The sequence below is a fragment of the Lissotriton vulgaris genome, unplaced genomic scaffold (assembly GCF_964263255.1).
Source record: "Lissotriton vulgaris unplaced genomic scaffold, aLisVul1.2 SCAFFOLD_723, whole genome shotgun sequence".
Classification (NCBI taxonomy): Eukaryota; Metazoa; Chordata; class Amphibia; order Caudata; family Salamandridae; genus Lissotriton; species Lissotriton vulgaris.
Window position 1 is genome coordinate 583,809 of NW_028240735.1, and position 22,251 is coordinate 606,059.

Genomic DNA, 22,251 nt, shown 5'->3' on the forward strand with positions numbered 1-22,251 from the left:
TGTCATCGTATTTAGACTCCCAGACTAGTTGTGAAAATGGCGATCGAATTAACACCTTGCCGCTCTCACCTGTAGTTACAATCTTAAAAACTGCTCAGTTAGCCACATCAACTACTGCTTCATTTGCGGACAGTAACACAATCACTATTACTGACTCCCAGCAAGATCCAAAGGATATTACTGATATTCGTAGCTCGGCCTCCAATACTAAGACTGCTGGGGAGAAAAGGAAGAGAGGCCCTTTAAAATCATCTGTCAACAAGAGGAAACAACCCCCTCGAAATAAAGGCCAACCAACTCCGCAGAGTATGTGGTCTCGAGGAAAGTCTGCATCAAGTGGGGAACCGGCCAATGAGACTGTACAACTAGACGATAACAACATAGACCAAATTATAACAGGAGCAGGGCCAAACTCCATTCGTACACAGACTGAGTCATTTGTTGAAAATGGTACAAACAACAAGATAAATGGGAATCTGATTATTACCATAGTGGACTCTACTTTTAAACAATTGAAAAGTCTAATAGATAAACAGTTTAATCTTATTTTTAATGTCTTGATAGGTTAGAAAGCCTAGTAAAAAAAAGAAGATGGCAAAAGGAAAGGTGCTATCATCATTGATCAGATAAGGGGTGATAGGTTTCTGAAAGATATGGAGGCTGCCAACAGGGATACTGTTGGAGGAAGGGACGACTGCTGTACATTGGGTACTAAGAAGGTAAGCAGAAAAGGTGTCATAGGAACCAACCAGCCTATGCCTTGTGTTTCCCCGGGTTCTGCTGCGGGCACACCGTTACAGACTGTGTTGCCTGAGGGAGACAGGCCTCCTGGCCCCCCGAGTCTGCCGGTGGGAGCTCCATTTGGAAGATCCCTACCGGCTACTACAAAACCTGCTAATGGTGACATAGACAATAGGCCAACACGATCAAAAAAACAGTCTGAGCCCATCTTTCATTTGCCCCCTGAAGCCTGCCCATATGTTTTAATTCTGGCAGGAGCACCCCCCCTGAAAGAGGAGCAAAGTGAGTCTTGGGTTCAGTTGAGAAATAAGTGTATTGATTGGCTGTCTAGGTATAAAGAGGTGGGGATGGAGATCTCCAACGATATTCTAATGGTACGACTGGTGGGATGGGTTGGCCCCTCAGTTAAGAACATCCATGGAGATTGTATAGTTATGAATTTTAGGCACCCATCCCTTGTGAAATACATATTAAGAAGCAACAACACCCATTTTAGTCCCTCAACGACCATAACCTTGTTACCCCTGGGATTTTTCTATAGACCGCCCCAGAGATCATTCAACTTTGCCACACCAACATACCCATTATATAATCGGTTCAGCGTCTTATCTGATCTGGAGAGTCAGGACTGACCATCAAAAGGTCTCCCTGACACTGTAGAAAGACCTCAGTATATTAAAAAGGACCTCCAGGGTATGACTAAACCTAGACCCATTAATACCTCTTCCAAGGCTTGCACGGAGGAAGTACCGCTAACCGGTTCTAACACCAATGATCTTGTCATCCCTGATCATAGTTTGAATATACTCAGTTTGAATATTGCTGGTTTAAAGGCAAAATTGGAATCGGCTGATTGGACTGACTGGATTAGCAATTATGACAGCTTAATGTTTCAGGAAACATGGTGCACCAGTGGTCTACTTTATGGGGGCTTTGTTTGCCAAGTCCTGCAGTGGGCAGACCTAGTGGGGGTCTATCCACATGGTTAAAGATCACAGCAGGCTGTAAAATTAAACAAGCAAATCTCTACTGGGGAATGGATTTCGCTTTGCTAATTATTCTTAACCATACATACCCATGTGGATTTTATGTGCTATATAATAACATATTGATTGTGCATATCTTTTGATTAGGATTGACTGGTGTTTTTAACTGAATTTTATATACATTTGTCCTGATGAAGGTGGCGTATATTTACACAAAGGCTATCGAAACGCGTCGACGCATGTTTTGGTTGTTACATCCAAGAATCTAACTGGGTAGTGACTAAATGAAATGATTCAAGGATACCCAAGAGATAATACAACCATGAATTCTACATGGAGTAATGAATTTTTGATGTTTTTATGAGCACACTTTGTTGTTTGTTGTTCTCTTAACTTTCTTTTTATTCATTTATCTTATAAGTATATGGTTGTTATTCATTATGTATGTATTTGATAGAATATATCTTTGTGTGAAAGCACTTTTAATCACTGTATAAGTTTTACATACTACATTAAATCTATTTACATTGTAGATCTTGTGTTTATGAGTATTGTTTTGCCTAGCTGACTATTGGGGCCTTGGTTGTCTCTACTTTGCGGGGAATTATTGTGAAGGAGAACGTCTGGGGGATAAATGAGGTTGAATACATGGGTATGTATGGTTAGGAATAATTAGCAAAGCGAAATCAATTCCCCAGGAGAGATTTGCTCTTTTATTACCTGTGGTACCCCTTCTCTTGGGTGTGGGGTCGCTACCTTTCTCTTTATCATATTGTAAAATTGAACCCCTGGATACTAATGATAGCAACTTCCAGGCTATAATCTATTCCAATAGGTTGAAGTTATGTTTAATAAACTTTTACAACAATGATTTTATTTCACAACCGAATAAGAATTTTATAAAATTATTTGATTTTATCGATAAAATTGTGGATGGTCATACATATGGCAAACTGAATGGAATCTGCCTGGGAGGCGATTTCAATGCGCATTTACACAAGGGAAATGTAAACCGACTGGCTACATCTGGTCAGGTATTACTCTGTAAAAGAGGTGAAGAAATAATCAACCACTTAGCCACTCGGGACTTAGTCAATGTTATGGAGAAAGTGGGCTGTTCGACGGCCAAAGGTCCACTGCCTACTTACAGAGGGCGTGGGTGTTCCTCCACAATCGATTATGTTTTTATATCTTCCTCCCTAGTGAACTGTCTAGCAAAGGCCGATGTTCTAAGCACTGTCCACAGTGACCACAACCCAATCCTCACTGTAATTAAATTTGCCAAAATATTGGAAAAGCAGAAGGAAATAGGGGCTAGAAACCTGGTTGCGTCAACAGACAAACTCAGAGTTATCTGGAAGGGCATCGATAATAAGGCCCTCTTAGCACGTTTCACAAATATGTATCCCTTACTTGTGGAAACGTGCTTGTCTAGTGATTGCCCAGGTCCAGAAATTATCCGGGCCTTCTCAGGGTTATGTGAGGGTATAAAAAAAGAGATTTCCAAACCTGTTAGTCACTCAAATAAAAATCCTAGTTGGTTTAATGGCACCTGTTCACGAGCAAATCGTGAACTTCGGGAAGCCCTTGTAGCAGAACCAAGGGACTTGTCCATGGTTAGAATCTTGAGAACACATTACAAGCATGCAACTAAAACTCGCGCAGAGGAGTTACTAAAGGATAGGTGGGATTCCCTTGCCCGCTCTGCCGCACTCAAAGATGTCACCGGGTTTTGAGGTGAGGTGAAATCCATGAGGTCTGTGGGCTCAAATATCATCCCAATTAACTGTAACATAGTTGGCAAAACGTGGGAAGATCACTTCTCAAGCATATATGCAGCACCACAAAAGACCACTGACATCACTTGTTCATCTATGGTGGTTAATATCTCCATAACTGAAGTGGAAGATGCCATAAATCAGAGTGCGGGTAATGAAGCACCAGGCCCCGACGGATTATCCATTGACCAAATTAAATCAGAGCCAGATTTCTGGTCCCTACTTTATGTAATATCTTTAATAATCTGTCCCATACCACCATCCCACAAACCTGGTCAAACAGTATCATCGTTCCTATCTTTAAGAAGGGCGATAGACTTAACCCCAGTTGCTATCTCCCCATATCTTTAATTGATAATACTTTGAAGATTTTAGGAAGAGTGATTTTTAATAAGAGCAGGGTTTGGGCAGAGGACAACCAGATTTTACACTCTTGTCAGCTGGGATTCAAGAGTAATGTGGGAACTGTGGAACAGTGTTTGAACTTAAATCTCATATTGGGCAAATACACCATTGCCAAAAAGGTCCCGCTTTACCTAGGTTTTATGGATTTGAGTCCTGCCTTTGATTTTGTTAACCGTTCACGATTATGGGAGATTCTTTTAAACTACGGGTTGGACAAAGCTTTAGTACACTTTTTGGCCCATTTGCACAGAGACTTGAAAGCGGGGGTCAGGATAAATAATGAAGGTGAGGTCTCCGGGGATATTTTAATCGGTAGGGGGGTTAGACAAGGCTGTGTTCTAGCTTCTCTACTTTTTACTCTGTATGTAAATGAATTGAGTAACTCCCTGTCTAAATTAACTAGTGACATTCCTAGCATTAATGGTAAATTACTACCCTCACGTTTATATGCGGATGATGCGGTCCTTATGGGCCGCACGCCAAAAGCACTCCGCACTTTAGTAACAGGTTTTGTTTCTTTTATAGCTGATCTTGATTTGTGCACTAATTTTAATAAATCACATATAATGTCTTGTGGGCCAAAAAAGTATTGTATACATCAAATTGTGTCAGGGAAAGAGCTTTTAAAATGCACTAACAGATTTCCCTACTGGGCCTGATTTATTCAGACTCAGGATCATGGCAGCCTCATTGGAAAAATAAACTGGGTAAGGCCATAAATTCTATAATCAGCCTCCGACAGCCGAAACGTGCTGAGGTCGTAATACCGTTACTACAGATCTATTGAACCCAATGCCTACCAACGGCAACCTATGGTGCAGAGGTGTGGGGGTACACAAGCCCTCAGTATACAAACTGAAGAAAATAGATTCTGTAGAAAGGTATTAGGGGGGTTTATTTCAGCACCCACCTACATAAGTCATAAGGAATTGAACCTTTTTTATGTGAAGGATTTTATTAGGTCACAGCCTGTTGCGTGTTTATCTAGGTTCCTGATCGATACTGTGACCTTATGCCCCTATTCGGCTATAAATCCATTTATTCCCTATATTGGCATAACCATTCGAGTGCGATTTTCTGAAAAGTCATCTCTGGCCTCACACGAACAGAGCCACATTCCAGCATAGTTCCTTCTGCCACTTCCTTTGCGACCAATTAGTGCAATGACAGAGCAGTAGTCACTATCTGATATTCCTAGATAACACTCCGAGTTCTTCAACAAGATAAAAACTCAGCAAACCTGGAAATCCCCGCTTGCTATGTTTTGATTAGTAATGGAACTCTAATGAGCAACTGATAACTATCACTTCCTAGTGACATCTTTAATTGACGTCTTATGTCCAGCAAACTTGCGTCAAACCCGGCACCTGTCAGGTATAAATATTACCAACGTTGCCTTAAGCAATGTGAGCTGTGAGCTACAAGCTACTGTTGCTGATGCTGGCTGCCTGCAAGACCCTGTGTTGGTAAATCTAGCACTCTGTCGCTGCAGCCTGCTATCCTGTGGTGGTGAAGCTGCTGATACCATTATCGCCGCTACAGCGCGAACTATGGTCCAGTACGCTTAAGGAGCTGAACAGCCGTCCCTCTGCGAAGACATCCAGCAGATTCCAGCTGCCCGCGGACGCTGTCCCCCCTCCTTCCTCGACGCGCTGAAGAGAAGCCGCTGCCTTTCTCGTGCAGAGAAATCCAGCTACGGCGTTTCCGGTTTACCCTCGCAGGTGACTGGGATATCGAGAGAGACCCCTGAAGGAGATACCAATCCTCCATCATTCTATTCAGAGGTATGGTGTTGACTAAACCCTTAGACGAGAATTCTTGAAACAAACTTTGGCAAAACCAACTTAACTTAAAGCTACTTACTTACTCCCCTTTCACGTGTTAGGCTTAGGTCAGGCACACTGGGGTAGGCGTAGTTAGAAGCACCAGTTGAGTATGTTAGCCTAATGTATATATGACTGTATATATGTTTTATTACTTTTAAACCATTGTATGGCTAAGAAACCATATCAATGCTTTTACAGTTCTATTTCGCAATACTTATCTTACTGTACATACTTTTTATAATAACAATTATTGCAATTGTGGCAATACATTTCTCTTGTACGAGAAGAAAGACTGTTCAATAAATGTTAACCCTTTATTGACAAACGCCCGTCTCTCTATTCTCTACATCTCGTGAAAGTAAACTGCACTAGACTGACTGAGTGAAATACATGTCTATAGTTTCACACGACCCTAGAGATCGACTCTTGATCTGAGGAGCAAAGTTGTCATGTTGCACGGTTGTTGGAAAGCTGAATCCCTTCTTGTCTGTGCCAAGGAAGCTGATCACTTCCTATGCAGAGAAGAAAGTTTCCAGTGACCTCTGAGCTAGTTGGTAACACAACCCAATTAAGTTTAGCATAGTCAGTGGAGGCCTGGAATATCTGCAGTTCCACGTCGATACTACTGTTTATGTTATTCCAATGCGCAGGGCCTAGTGGGAAACTAGGAACTACACTACAGGCCGGCACTATTTTGGTTAAAGATTTGGCGGAATCCCACAGCCTCTCTAACACAAGAAATAATTATGGACTGCCTAAAGTGTGATAGGGCTAATTGCATACCTTGGCTTGAGGCAGTAAAGAAAAGTCTAGCTAGTGTGGAGTTGGAGCATACACTCTTCTCCCCTCTATCCATTGAAGGTATAACACACAAGTCTGTGAGAGGGGCATTGTATAATTTGTACCGGATAGAACGAGAAAAGATGGAGCTCCACAAATCAACACTTATTAGATATACCCCTCTCCTAGTGCTACCTGTTAGTATTAACAATATGCCACAGGTATATCTTAGAAAAAACCTTGGAAGATGGAACAGTAGTTTGCTTTTCCGACTTAGGGATGGGAGTATTAAATATTTACTCTGTTTCCCGTTGGGTTTCAACAAAAATTTGGAGAACCTCTTTTGCCCGTGTAGCACCGGATGTAAACAAACACTGCTGCACTTTCTGTTTTTCTGTGGATTCTATGTTAAATTTATTCCCGGCAGAACCAGAGAAGCAGGCAGTCCGTCGTGAAACAACAGAACCACACAACTTGAGGACATGATAGTAATGCCCCTGGTTCTATATTTTTAAGACTATCTATAACCAGAGAAGTGAGCAGTCCTTTGCGGAGCACTGGAGAAACAGAACCAAATCCTGCAAGGACAAGACCTAGGCGCCTCTGGATTTTAACCAAGTAAAGAAGACCAGCAATATATATTTTAGGCACAACAACTCTGAATTGATTATACGCCTAGGTACCTATATCTACAGGAGTACCATACCGGATACACAACCCAGAGACACAGCCCTATACATTCGGCATTTAAAAATGGAACAATATAGAAATTCAATTTAAACATACGGGCTTCAAGGGCAATTATATAGACCCCAACACCACGACAGAAACCAAAAGGTGTCTTGATAAAGGTGGACAATAATTTGGAAAACCACCGAAACGCGTCGACGCTTCATACCAGTATAATTCAGGATCTCGGCATCTTTGCTGAAATATTGTATTATAGTACATATAGCTTAGGTGTTCACAATAGAGTCCGAATATACAAGAAGTATTGCACCAATTTCATGTCTTACTGTTTTTTCTGTCTTTTGTGATTCAATCTTGCTGGCCAAAATTGAAACCTTTTTATTAATTGTTTTTATTGTTTTATTAATGCTGAGTGAGTTCCATTTTTGGTTCACTCTCCTTTTAACATTTGTATACTTCAATAAATTGTAAGAATTCTTTATATATATTTGTATTGTGGTATTGTTTTCCCCTGACCCCTTTTGGGCTTCTCCCAATTATTATCACTCAAGGGAATACTCCTAGTTCACTCATCTATGAATATGCCTTAGACAATAATGAATTATTTGCACATCACTTTGCGGTTTTTGCACATGGTTCTAAGGTTTACACAATGCATATTTGCACATTGATATTTAGGCACTGATGTTTTTTGGAATCTAAAATCCCGACTATCTACACTGTCTGCTTATATTGTAAAATCTGATGCCATTTATTGCACAGTGCTGGTGTCAGATTCTTGATATCGAATGCTAGAAAAATCATTAGTATCGCATTTCCTTTGCACATTGGTTTTATTGCCAATTTCCTAACCCGTTTTTTCTTTGCTGTTTTTATGTGATTTTTATACTTATGTTTTATTGTTGTGATAAGCTGTACTTTTATGGATGTTTTTATATCCGAATAAAGACCATTTGACTTGACTTGACAGTACCACAAGGTACCTTGTGAGGGCTACAACTCTCCAATGGAGAGCAGTTGAGATGCTTTTTGGGTAATAAAGAAGAGCTTTAGGGGTGGGTGAGAAGCAGAGTGGGTCTAAAACTATCTCCTGGTAGGCTAAAACAAATTTTAATCAAGAGCTTCCAGTGGATAAGATTAAAGGAAACGTAAAAGGAGGTTTGGAAAACATATTCCTCTAAGGTGGTCAACATGTTTCTTTGTTTTCCATGACCCAGCTCTTGGTTCTTAGACATTCGTCAGGACCAATTCTAACAGTTAATCTGTGATAATAACAAAAAACTTAAACCCTGTTGCTGTCCTTTTAAATGTAGGCCAGGAGACACCGTCCCACAATCATATTCTCAGCGAGGTGCACAGGCGTACTATAGCATAAGGAAACCACAAATTCCATATCCACACAACATATAGGAGGAACATCTAGGGGCCCATTAGGATGTCGGGTGGATCGCCAAAGCCATGCGGGCGGTGGCGATCTGCCCGACATCCTTGACCGCTCACCACCTTGCGCCTTGCTACCGGGGCGGAAAAGAGTTAATATGGTGGTGGTGTCTGCTAGACACCACCATCCATATTAAGGATGCAGGCAGGAGGGTGCCTTTCCGTGGTGGCGGCAGGTCTTTCAGTTTGGGGGGCCGTTGTGGGCCCCCAGGATGATAGGGGGGTGGGGGAGGCACATGTGGGTGCCTATGGTACTCCCTTGCATGTGGATTCACAACATGGCGGCACCGTGCGGTGCCTGCCACATTGTGCATGCACATGCACTGCATGCATTTTTAGCATTGTGGCGGGTGGTGCTGAGAGCACCGCCCGCCACAATGTTAAAAATGCAGGATGTGCCCGCCACTGTGGTGGGCACATCATAATTCCTCCCACGGGACTCCCGCCCTTATGGTGGGCGGTCCTGTTATCCGATAGGATCGGCGGGCGGACAAAGTCCGCCTGTCATCCTAATGGCCCCCCTAGTGTCTTGTTTAAGTGGAAGTATCTGCATGTCAGTGCCCTCCACCAGTAGACACACTTGTCCTGTGGAATAAGATTTGAGCGTTCTAACCCTCCATGAGTCCTGCTTTCTCGCAGGCCTAATTATGCTGCCTCGGTCCCGAAGTTGCATTAATATGGTTCCAATTGAGATCTCACGTCAAACAGACAACGCCTTCTTGTTGTCCCAGAGTTTAGAGAGCTAAAGGCGGAGGTTATTTGCTTATCTAAGTCTGAAACTCTGGAACTCATTTCCCAACAGCCTGAGACTAGCCTGAGACTAGATGACAACTTAATGAGCTTCAGAAAACCGAAAACAATTGAAAACGTATCGTTATACCGAAACATCCATCACTCCGGCTAGGACCGATAGCGCTGGGAAGCCTGCGTTGGGTCGCCATGCGCTTTACAAGACGTGAATTGAACTGAAATGAACTTCCTTAGTTGTGGCAAACGTGTTATATGAAACATTGACCCTACAATTCACTGGTACCCTACTTCACATTTACAATAAACACACATAAATCCTCATTGCACACGCCATTCAATATGTATCCTACTGTTAAGAGGAAGCCAAGTTCTTCAAGATGCTCAACCTCTGTTCCAAAAATAATTCTCTACTACGGACAGCTTTTATCTGTATCAATCCTCTTACCATCATTGTATATTAAGAAATTAAGTTGATACGAGTAGAAGAGAGGGTAGTAACTGGTTAATTTCTATGTTTTTTTTAGTACCAAACATTACGTTGTCACTTACATTTTCACCTTACATCACTTTAACCTTTGTTTTTTTCAGTGAATTCCTAAGGTTTTTTTTATATTAAAAAAATACTTTTAACATATCTAACTATTACTTTATTTGTTTTTTTTTCCAGTGAATTTTTAGGTTGAAAACAAAAATGAAAATAACATCTTTTTTACAAAATATATTACAGTCCAGGAACCAAGAATAGCTAGTGCTCAGTTAAACAAAATGGAACAGGGTAAAAGGAATGCCAGCTGCAACATGTCCCATCCTCTTAATATTCATAAGCTCTGTAACGTTCCACTCTCACTTCAAACAGATATATTGATGATTTCTTAACTTTGAGCTCTAGGTCTGCGAGAAGTCTGCAGGAGGCCTCCAGAGCGAGTAAAACAACCCCACGCGTGCACCCTGAGGGGGTGAAACCTCCGGTTCATGCGATCGCGAACTCTCCACAAGAAGGCCTCAGAGGAGCACGAGGCCTTGAGTTATCCCATTTTAACAGGGGCAGATTTTGTTTGGCGGAGTTAGATGAAAGCCCGCCCCTTGTCTAGGGTGACCAACCGTCCGTAAATTTCACGGACAGTCCGTAATTTCGGCCGTCTGTCCGTTGTCCGTGAAGGATTCTTTAACGGACGCCATTTGTCCGTAATTTTAAATGGGCACAGCTTCCACCCACCTCCCTTCTTGACTCTGATGCTGTTCCAAAGCTCACATACCTAGCAGCATTGGAGAGGCACAGCGGGATGGCAACCCTCACACCTTCAGCCCGTGATGAGCTGTTAAGAGGTGCTTGAAGGTGACAGAGGGAGGGGCTGCAGCTTCAAAAGCAGGGGCATCTATTCAGACACAGACAGCCCTGAATGCGTCACGTCCCTGCAATTTAGAGGGGCCTCACACATTCCATTTCTACCCAGGGCCCCAAACATCCTAGACTCGGCCAGATTACACGGAGGCAGCACATGGTTCTCCTCACAGAGCTTATTTACTGTCACTAAATTGTAAATAAACCTCGGTTCTTCAAACATGCAGTCTATAATGTAATAAAATTAAGAAATGGCACAATTGCACCCACACTGATTAACAAAGTATGGAGGACAATCAGTTAAACCAGTTCTCTTAGAGTATATCCTGTAAGTACTGTACATCACAGTGGGGGATGGCATTTTGGACAGAGAGCCTGTCTTCTTTTTGTCTTGTGCAGGAGGGGGCGAGGAGCCCAAGATGATACTAGAATACCCACCCCTGTGTCCACCCTGGTGGATCCTGTTCCCCCTCCTGTGATGGCTCCTGTCCCCCCCGCCTGCGATGGCTCCTGTCCCCCCCTGTGGCGGCTCCTGCACCCCCCCCCCACTAGTGGTGGCTCTTGTCCCCCCCACTGTGGTGGATCCTGTCTCCGCCCTCAGTGGCTTCTGTCCCAGTCCTTGAATGGCTCCTGCAGCGCGGGTGAAGCTCTTGATGGGCCTCTTCTAAAAGGGCTCAGCTCAAATTAATATGGAAAGGTGGGCGAGTGAGTAAGTGAAGGGATGGGTGGATGGCTGGATGAATTAGTGAAAGGGTGAATGGATGAATGAAAGATTGAATAAATGGATAATGAGAGAGGATTGATGAGTGAGGGGGAAGGATGGATGAGATAAAATGTAAATAGCTGGATGTATGGGTGGAAGGGTAGGTGGATGATGGATGAGGGGCAAGATGGATGAGGGGAAGGATGGATGGATGAGTGTAAGGATGGATGGATGAGTGTAAGGATGGATGGATGAGGGGAAGGATGGATGGATGGATGGATGGAGGGGATGGATGGATGGATGGATGGATGGATGGAGGGGAAGGATGGATGGATGGAGGGGAAGGATGGATGGATGAGTGTAAGGATGGATGGATGGATGGATGGAGGGGATGGGTGGATGGATGGATGGATGGATGGATGGAGGGGAAGGATGGATGAGGGGAAGGATGGATGGATGGAGGGGAAGGATGGATGGATGAGGGGAAGGATGGATGGATGAGTGTAAGGATGGATGGATGAGTGTAAGGATGGATGGATGAGGGGAAGGATGGATGGAGGGGATGGATGGAGGGAGGGGAAGGATGGATGAGGGGAAGGATGGATGGATGGAGGGGAAGGATGGATGGATGAGGGGAAGGATGGATGGATGAGTGTAAGGATGGATGGATGAATGAGGGGAAGGATGGATGGATGGATGAGGGGAAGGATGGATGAGGGGAAGGATGGATGGATGAGGGGAAGGATGGATGGTTGAGGGGAAGGATGGATGGATGGATGGAGGGGAAGGATGGATGGATGAGGGGAAGGATGGATGGATGAGTGGAAGGATGGATGGATGATCTTTTCTAGCCAACAGAACCCAAGCAGTGACCTTAGGACCCTATCAATCGACACCACAATCGTCACCATGTGGAGTTCCTCAAGGCTCATCCCTCAGTCCGACACTTTTTAATATCTATGTGTCGGACCTTGCTAATGTCATCAAAGCACATGGGATGAGCCTAACCTCCTATGCTGACGACACTCAGTTGGTGCTAGCTATTAAAGGCGATGGACCTGAAATAGCAAAAAAATTTAATAAAGGACTGTTAGATATAGGAGAATGGATGGCTAGCAATTGTTTAAGACTGAACTCAGATAAAAATGAGGTGGTCATCTTTGGACCCCTTCTCCCAAGTTGGCCATTAAACTGGTGGCCAGAAACTTTTGGCATTCCCCCAATCCCAACAGCCAAGGTGAGGAATTTGGGCATCATTTTCGATGATGGACTAAATTTTATGGACCACGCTAATAAAACAGCATCCACAGCCCATTTTAAATTGAAGATGATTAGGAAGATTCGTCCTTTTCTCCCAGAAACAGCCATCAAAACCTTGGTCAGCTCATTAGTCCTGTCCACTTTGGACTACTGTAACGGATTATTCCTTAACGCACAATCTAGAGTCATAGGGAAACTTCAATCCATTCAAAATGCGGCAGCTCGCCTACTCGCAAGAAAAACAAAGTTTGAGCCCACATCAAAAGTTATAAAGGAATATCACTGGCTTACAATCAGGAACAGAATACACTTTAAATCCTTATGCATAGTTTATAAGGCTTTGAACGATCAAGGTCCATACTTCCTAAAAGAGCAACTCCAACTTTATAAACCAGGCAGACCGCTCCGATCAGCCACTCTCCAGCAGTTAACTGTTCCACGGGCCAGAACAGTTTCTTGGGGCGATCGCCGCTTTTTGGTGGCTGCCCCGAAACTATGGAATACTCTCCCCCGACATATCAGGAAAAGCCCTTCTCTTTTCCAGTTTCGTAAACAACTAAAAACTTGGCTCTTTGAGCAGTAGCCTTCCCACAACGATGTTCAGCTTTCCCAATGACAAAAAACTGCAGTTTAGCGCCAAGACGCCCACGGGTAAATGTTGCGCTTTAGAAATGTCAACAAATAAATAAATAAATAAATAAGATGGATGAGGGGAAGGATGGATGGATGGATGAGGGGAAGGATGGATGGATAAGGGGAAGGAAGGATGGATAGATGAGGGGAAGGATGTATGGATGAGGGGAAGGATGGATGGATGAGGGGATGGATGGAGGGGAAGGAAGGATGGATGTATGGATAGGTGAGGGGAAGGATGGATGATGGATGAAAGGAAGGATGGATGGATGGATGGAAGGAAGGATGGCTAAGTGAAAGGGTCGATGGAGAGAGAAAGGGAGGATGGATGGATGACTAAAAGAGTGGATGGGTAGAAGGATTAGTAAGTGAAAGGATGGCTGGATTGGTGAAAGGGTAAATGGCTGTATGGATGAGTGAATGGTTGGATGGATGGGATGATGAGTGTATGGATAAGTGTACAGATGGATAGGGTGAAAGGGTGGATGGATGGATGGATAATGGATGGATGAGTGAAAGGATGGATGAAGGGATGGATGAGTTAAATGATAGATGGAAGGATACATGATGGATAGGTTTGCAAATGGTTGAATATGTTTGGAAATGTCTGGGCTTAATTATATACTATTGCGCGACCTCTGATGTGTCTGTAAAACTTACCTATTGTCCTGAAGTTTTGTCCTGAATTTTGACCTCCTGTCCTGAATTTGTGTCCTGAATTTTGACCCTTTGTCCTGAATTTTTACACTCACCATCCTGAATTTGCACCAATGCCAGTTGGTCACCCTACCCTTGTCTTATAATTCAATTCAGGGTGAACGCTTGGTTTTTATGACAACACGCCCTCTCTGCTGACACCTCTCTACGGGGTGAAGGCTATAAAGTCCTTTTCTCTGAGTGAAGAGGGTGTAGGATTGGATTGACAGAGAGCAGCCTCTCTGGTGACACCTCTCAATCAATCCATCAATCAATCGATCCATCATGATTTATAAAGAGCGGCCAATCACCCGATAGAGATCCAGGCAGAGCTGAAAATGAAAAGGGATGGAGGCAGGAGGGGAGGGGGCATCTGAAAGCAGAAGGGGGGGAGCACCAGAGAGGGGGAGAGAGCGCAGCAGGGAAAGGGGGGAACAGGAAAACTGAGAAATTGAGAGAAAGGCAGGAATCACTTGCGCTTCCTTGGTGTGCTTCAAATACAATAAAACAAGCACTGACAAAGCCAATAGGTCTGGCAGTGTCAGGCTGTGCGGATGTTAATTCGCTCTGTATGGCAGACATATGTCATTGCAAACTTAAAAATGTAAATCATTACCGATGTGGTATTTTACCAATAATGGTTTTAAAAACAAGCCTTTCATTTATGCTCTGGACTTTATTAATATTGTTATTGATGAAGGAGATGAGAATACGTGTTTATCTCACCGAGCGCTGATTCTAAATCAGCTGCGGTGTTACTTAAATACTTAGGAACTTTATAAAGAAGATCGAAAAGAAAACAGCTTCTAAATGGACATCTACAAATAACACACTTTAACTCGACTGTGTCACTGAAGTTGGAGGAGCTATTTTAGGCGGATGTGAAAAATGTGCACATGGTTTGTGATTTCTCCTGCTGTCTGCTATGGAGGGTGGAGCAAAATTTGAACAACATTTTAGACCAATGGTTGAAGACCTCTGACCGAAATCCCTTCTATGTACATATAACAAGCAGTGTAGTAATAGACAGGTCGCTGCAACAACTACCAAAGTTGTGAGTTGACCATTCACACCACGGCAGAGAGTCTCCAGCATAAAACACACATTAATATATTTATAAATATCTCCATTTAGCTCCGCCTCTTCTAGTCTAAGATCTCCCCTCATGAGGTTCCTGTATAAACAGGGCGTGGGTGGATGTGTAAGGTGGGATGTGTCACTAGAGCGCCTTGAGACCCTTGCGGGTGAGTAGTGCGCTATACAAGTATCAATTTACATTTTACTAGAGGGGAGTAAGTCAAGGACGGGAAGGAAATGAAGATAAAACTGAGGTTGTGACACCCCTGTCTGTGCTCTGCTTTACTCCTCTCCATGTCTCTTCTCTCCTGCAGGTTGGATCGCTGCTCCCTCTATGGTTCATGCTGCGGAGACCTCGCCTCTGTCCTGGAAACAAAGACATCTCTCACAGAGCTCGTCCTGAGCAACAATGAGCTGGGAGACGCTGGAGTAAAGAAGTTGTGTGAAGGCCTAAAACATCCAAACTGCAAACTACGGACACTGAGGTATAGAGCTGAGCAGTTCTTATCACGTCATTGATTTCTAAATATACATCGTAGGTGGGGCTCACACATGTATTTTAAAAATGCATTTAAATGTTTACATGATTGCCTCTTTTCTGTTAATGTCATGATAAAGGCACCCATTAATAACATTTGTGAATTAAGTCAGGTTTGTGAAGGGGTGGCCACCAAGCCCCAATCCATGGTCATGAAAGAAGCCCCTGCCATGGTGCAGAGCGGATCTTTTTAAAGCCTGTTTCTCAGGTATTTAGGCTCAAATGGAAAAGGCCTTAACTAGAGAAGACAAGATTTATCAGAGAGGAAACAGACACTTGTAACACTAAGCCATTGGTTTAGTAAATTTTAGAGTAACCTCATAAACCCTATGCAAATTGGGATATAGCGGTATATGTGGTTCATCCGCCCCGCATATGGGTTATCGGCCGTTATCATCGGTTACTCTAAGTGAGTGATTTAGCCAGCCTGAACCGGAGGCGCCTCTGCCATATAGTGCAGTGTCCAGAGAAGAAAAGTGGTGTGTCAAAAAGGGAAAAAAAGGTGAAAGGTTTGTTAAAAATGCTGGAAAATCACCCTCGGTAGTTTTATTAAGTGGTGTGATTTCCAGTTTGTTAAAAAAGACTGGTACTACTGAGTAGATCGAGTCACTAGATCACAGTAGTTAGGAAAAACACTTATTACATAAACGTCGACATGTTTCTGCTCTGTCGGCCCATAGGGGTCTATAGAGCATTCGTCAGGACTAACAAAGGACAAACAATATTCTGATTACTCACACCTTTTGTGTTGCAATACATTAATAACCTGTATTATTTGCAGGGTATTGACTCCTCTGGTTTCTGAAAAGAAATAGGGAGAAAACATCGAAAAAAGACACACTCTATTATTGGCAAACCTAATTTAGGCTAGTGCTATTAATTCGACTAACATTGTTATTCTTTCATTTCTTGAAAATTCAAGACATTTCATCTCTAAGATATGGAGGGTAGTGTTACTGGAAAGAGCTTATCGCGCTATAGACAGGGTAATGAAAAGTAGTCACGTTCGGCTTGGGTACGGTGCATACAATGTGCGTTAACCTAGTGTCTAGTAGGCAAAGCAGGTGAGTTATTACAAAGAGTTGCCGCTGGAGAGCGCGTGGATTGAACTGAGCGCGCTGCCGTCAGGGTTGAGAGTACAGAACGGGTACATTCGGCAGAGGTGCATTTTAACTTAGTACGTGTTAACCTCTTGTCTAGCGAGTCTAACATGCGCAATGGAGAGAATAGTGCAGCATAGGGAAGCGTGGAAGCGCAAGGAGCTTCTGAAGCGAGATAAGCGAGTTTGTTATTAAAACGCAGCTCATTTCTAGTACCTTATAACCAGGAGTACTTGCTTGCGTCGGGGGGCCCTCAGGACTCAGAGCTATATTTAAAAGAATATATATATCGGGTTAATTAGTATCTTGTTGCGTCACCTTACCGGGATTCAGTAGGCTGTGTTGTTTGGTTCCGCCATTACCCGCATGTGTCTGCAAATTCGTCTAGTGCTGACTCTGCCCCCGGAAGCTAGTGAAGCCGGCTAGGCAGACATTTTTAAAGGGGCAGGCGCTCATGACTCACGTGTTACTTGCACATTGGGCTGATGTGTTTTTTTCGAACAGAACTTTATTGTTCTCATCAAAGGAAAGTTGTGAATATTCGATTACTGAAAATGGAAGTCTCTTGTATTAGAGGTTTATACAATGGCACTAGAATGATGGTCGATCATTTAGAGAATTGGTGCCAGGGTATGGAATCATTCAGACCGTTTTCATGGGTTCTAAGGCGTTCCACCCATCTTTGTTCCTTTTCGAATAATGTTCTTTCACATCTCTGTGATTTATCGGTAAGCATTTCAATTACTGACCATTGGATGTCATCGCAGGAGTGGCCTGCTTGCACAAAGTGGGTACAAAGTTTGGTGGTATTCTTTTTCAATCTTATGTTACTGCGATGTTCGCCAATCCTTGTTTTTATCTTTCTACATGTCATCCCGATGTAACGTTTGCCACATGGGCAGGTGACAGTGTAGATGACGTGGGTCGAATTACAATTCGTGTGTTGACGTTGCTGCCAAACCAAGGTGTCAGATAGCTGCAATGTTTTTGTAGCCGTTGTGGTTTTGCATGCAACGCATGACCCACACGGATAGTGTCCCGTTACTGGTGCCATGGTTATATCTCTTAGAGGGATTGCTTGCAGTTTTTTGCGTACTGGTCGGGTGTGTACTAGGACATCCTTGATATTTTTGGATCTCCTATTGGCAAATCTCGGTCTGGGCCAATCAAATTGTCCGGTGTGTAGGATATGCCAGTTCTTGTTTACTAGTTTTTTTACTGCGTAAGACGCCTGGCTGAATGTTGTGACACAGGTGGTTAGGTCAGGTACTGTTTCTTTTTCGAAAGTTTGTAGGAGGCATTCTCTTGGTTGATTTGTCGCTCTCTTTTTGCAGAGTTTGATGGTTTTCTCTGTGTAATTTCTTTGTCTCAGTCTGTCACTTAGTTCATTGGCTTGTACTACAAAATCAGAGTTGTTACTGCAATTCCTCTTCAAACGTAGGAACTGGCTGTAAGGGAGGTTGTCCCTCAATGGTTTGGGGTGGAAGCTGTTGTAGGACAAAATGCTGTTCTTAGCCGTAGGTTTCCTATACGTTTTGGTATGTAGCTCATTATTCTTGACAAAAATTGTTATGTCAAGGAAGTCAAGGTTGCAGTTTGTAGCTGTATGTGTGAACTTTAGCCATGGGTCTAGGCTGTTGAGCCAATTCATAAAGGCCTGTAGGTCCAATTTTTTGTCCCAGATCATGATGATATCATCAATGTATCTCTTCCAGTATAAAATAACAGCCTAGACCCATGGCTAAAGTTCACACATACAGCTACAAACTGCAACCTTGACTTCCTTGACATAACAATTTTTGTCAAGAATAATGAGCTACATACCAAAACGTATAGGAAACCTACGGCTAAGAACAGCATTTTGTCCTACAACAGCTTCCACCCCAAACCATTGAGGGACAACCTCCCTTACAGCCAGTTCCTACGTTTGAAGAGGAATTGCAGTAACAACTCTGATTTTGTAGTACAAGCCAATGAACTAAGTGACAGACTGAGACAAAGAAATTACACAGAGAAAACCATCAAACTCTGCAAAAAGAGAGCGACAAATCAACCAAGAGAATGCCTCCTACAAACTTTCGAAAAAGAAACAGTACCTGACCTAACCACCTGTGTCACAACATTCAGCCAGGCGTCTTACGCAGTAAAAAAACTAGTAAACAAGAACTGGCATATCCTACACACCGGACAATTTGATTGGCCCAGACCGAGATTTGCCAATAGGAGATCCAAAAATATCAAGGATGTCCTAGTACACACCCGACCAGTACGCAAAAAACTGCAAGCAATCCCTCTAAGAGATATAACCATGGCACCGGTAACGGGACACTATCCGTGTGGGTCATGCGTTGCATGCAAAACCACAACGGCTACAAAAACATTGCAGCTATCTGACACCTTGGTTTGGCAGCAACGTCAACACACGAATTGTAATTCGACCCACGTCATCTACACTGTCACCTGCCCATGTGGCAAACGTTACATCGGGATGACATGTAGAAAGATAAAAACAAGGATTGGCGAACATCGCAGTAACATAAGATTGAAAAAGAATACCACCAAACTTTGTACCCACTTTGTGCAAGCAGGCCACTCCTGCGATGACATCCAATGGTCAGTAATTGAAATGCTTACCGATAAATCACAGAGATGTGAAAGAACATTATTCGAAAAGGAACAAAGATGGGTGGAACGCCTTAGAACCCATGAAAACGGTCTGAATGATTCCATACCCTGGCACCAATTCTCTAAATGATCGACCATCATTCTAGTGCCATTGTATAAACCTCTAATACAAGAGACTTCCATTTTCAGTAATCGAATATTCACAACTTTCCTTTGATGAGAACAATAAAGTTCTGTTCGAAAAAAACACATCAGCCCAATGTGCAAGTAACACGTGAGTCATGAGCGCCTGCCCCTTTAAAAATGTCTGCCTAGCCGGCTTCACTAGCTTCCGGGGGCAGAGTCAGCACTAGACGAATTTGCAGACACATGCGGGTAATGGCGGAACCAAACAACACAGCCTACTGAATCCCGGTAAGGTGACGCAACAAGATACTAATTAACCCGATATATATATTCTTTTAAATATAGCTCTGAGTCCTGAGGGCCCCCCGACGCAAGCAAGTACTCCTGGTTATAAGGTACTAGAAATGAGCTGCGTTTTAATAACAAACTCGCTTATCTCGCTTCAGAAGCTCCTTGCGCTTCCACGCTTCCCTATGCTGCACTATTCTCTCCATTGCGCATGTTAGACTCGCTAGACAAGAGGTTAACACGTACTAAGTTAAAATGCACCTCTGCCGAATGTACCCGTTCTGTACTCTCAACCCTGACGGCAGCGCGCTCAGTTCAATCCACGCGCTCTCCAGCGGCAACTCTTTGTAATAACTCACCTGCTTTGCCTACTAGACACTAGGTTAACGCACATTGTATGCACCGTACCCAAGCCGAACGTGACTACTTTTCATTACCCTGTCTATAGCGCGATAAGCTCTTTCCAGTAACACTACCCTCCATATCTTAGAGATGAAATGTCTTGAATTTTCAAGAAATGAAATAATAACAATGTTAGTCGAATTAATAGCACTAGCCTAAATTAGGTTTGCCAATAATAGAGTGTGTCTTTTTTCGATGTTTTCTCCCTATTTCTTTTCAGAAACCAGAGGAGTCAATACCCTGCAAATAATACAGGTTATTAATGTATTGCAACACAAAAGGTGTGAGTAATCAGAATATTGTTTGTCCTTTGTTAGTCCTGACGAATGCTCTATAGACCCCTATGGGCCGACAGAGCAGAAACATGTCGACGTTTATGTAATAAGTGTTTTTCCTAACTACTGTGATCTAGTGACTCGATCTACTCAGTAGTACCAGTCTTTTTTAACAAACTGGAAATCACACCACTTAATAAAACTACCGAGGGTGATTTTCCAGCATTTTTAACAAACCTTTCACCTTTTTTTCCCTTTTTGACACACCACTTTTCTTCTCTGGACACTGCACTATATGCCAGAGGCGCCTCCGGTTGAGGCTGGCTAAAATACTCACTTAGAGTAACCGATGATAACGGCCGATAACCCATATGCGGGGCGGATGAACCACATATACCGCTATATCCCAATTTGCATAGGGTTTATGAGGTTACTCTAAAATTTACTAAACCAATGGCTTAGTGTTACAAGTGTCTGTTTCCTCTCTGATAAATCTTGTACTTTCCCTGGGGAATGAGACAGACCCGTAAATCCCTAGTCCCTCCACATTTGCTTAACTAGAGAAGACACCTCTCCGCACCTCTCTGGTCCACGTAGGCTGAGAGATACCTCGGCTGTCAGAGCTCTGCACCTCTCTATCTGAGCACTCGGCATGGTGGCAGTGATCGCAAGATTCTGGACTCCTGGCTCTGGCTTTTGAATATTATTCTGTACCTTTTTGGGATTTCTTTGGAATTTAACACACGCCACGGGACTATGTGGCCTGCAATTATCGCCATATGAGAGAAAATACCATTGATCAAACGTAAGTCGCATGTTCTAATGTGTACAAGAAGCGACGAAACACGTGTTGGCTTGGCCTGGAAAACATGAAACCCTAACGTCGGGAAATCTGATTAAAAACAAAGCAAAGAACGAATACGACCTGCTAATTATTTTGTGATTTACTAATTTCTGAAAAAGATTGTATTGATTTATTACGTGTGCTAGGGTATCCAAACAACATAGAGAGTAGTTTGCCATAGTGAGAAGTCTGTATATAGAGAGGAGTCTGTTCATAAATAGGGGTCTGTCGGTAGGGAAGAGTAGGTCGATAGAGAGGAGTCTGTCCATAGAGACAAGTCCATCCATAGAGACGAGTCTGTCTATGGAGAGGTGTCTGTTTGTAAATAGGAATGTGCATAGAGAAGAGATTGCCCGTAGTGAGGAGTCTGTCCAAAGAGCGGAGTCTGTCTATAGAGACAGGTTTGTCCATAGAGAGGACCCTGTCCATTAAGACGGGTCTGACCGTAGGGAGAGGTCTGTCCGTAGAGAGAAGACTGTCCTTAAAAAGGAGTCTGTCCATAGAGAGAAGTCTGTCCATAGAGAGAAGTCTGTCCGTAAAGAGGAGTCTGTCCATCGAGAAGCGTCTGTTCTTAGATGGGAGTGAGTTTATAAAAATGAGTCTGTCTATGGTGACAGTGCGGGGTCTGTCCACAGAGAGGAGTCTGATCATTGAGAGGGTGTTTGTCAATCAAGAGGAGTCTGGCTGTAGGGAAGAGTCTGTCCATTAAGATGGGATTGTCCGTAGGGAGGGGTATGTTCATAGAGAGTGGTTTGTCCGTATATAGGAGTCTGTCCATAGAGAGGGATCTGTCCATAGAAAGGGGTCTGTCCATAGAGAGGAGTCTGTCCATAGAGAGGTGTCTGTTCTTGGAAAGGGTTCTATCCATAGAGAGAAGTCTGTCCATGGAGATAAGATTGTTTATAGAGGGGAGTCTGTTCATCGAGAATGTCTGTTCTTAGATGGG

General features: G+C 43.3%; 1 protein-coding gene across 1 annotated transcript in view; it reads left to right on the top strand.

Moving 5' to 3' along the window:
* Nucleotides 1-22,251, top strand: part of LOC147672889 (NACHT, LRR and PYD domains-containing protein 3-like) — a 664,362-nt gene that overhangs the window by 457,697 nt on the left and 184,414 nt on the right. The window contains exon 4 of the mRNA XM_086947947.1: nucleotides 15,422-15,592. Coding sequence (XP_086804073.1) covers nucleotides 15,422-15,592 — 171 coding nt within the window. The remainder of the gene's footprint in view (nucleotides 1-15,421; nucleotides 15,593-22,251) is intronic.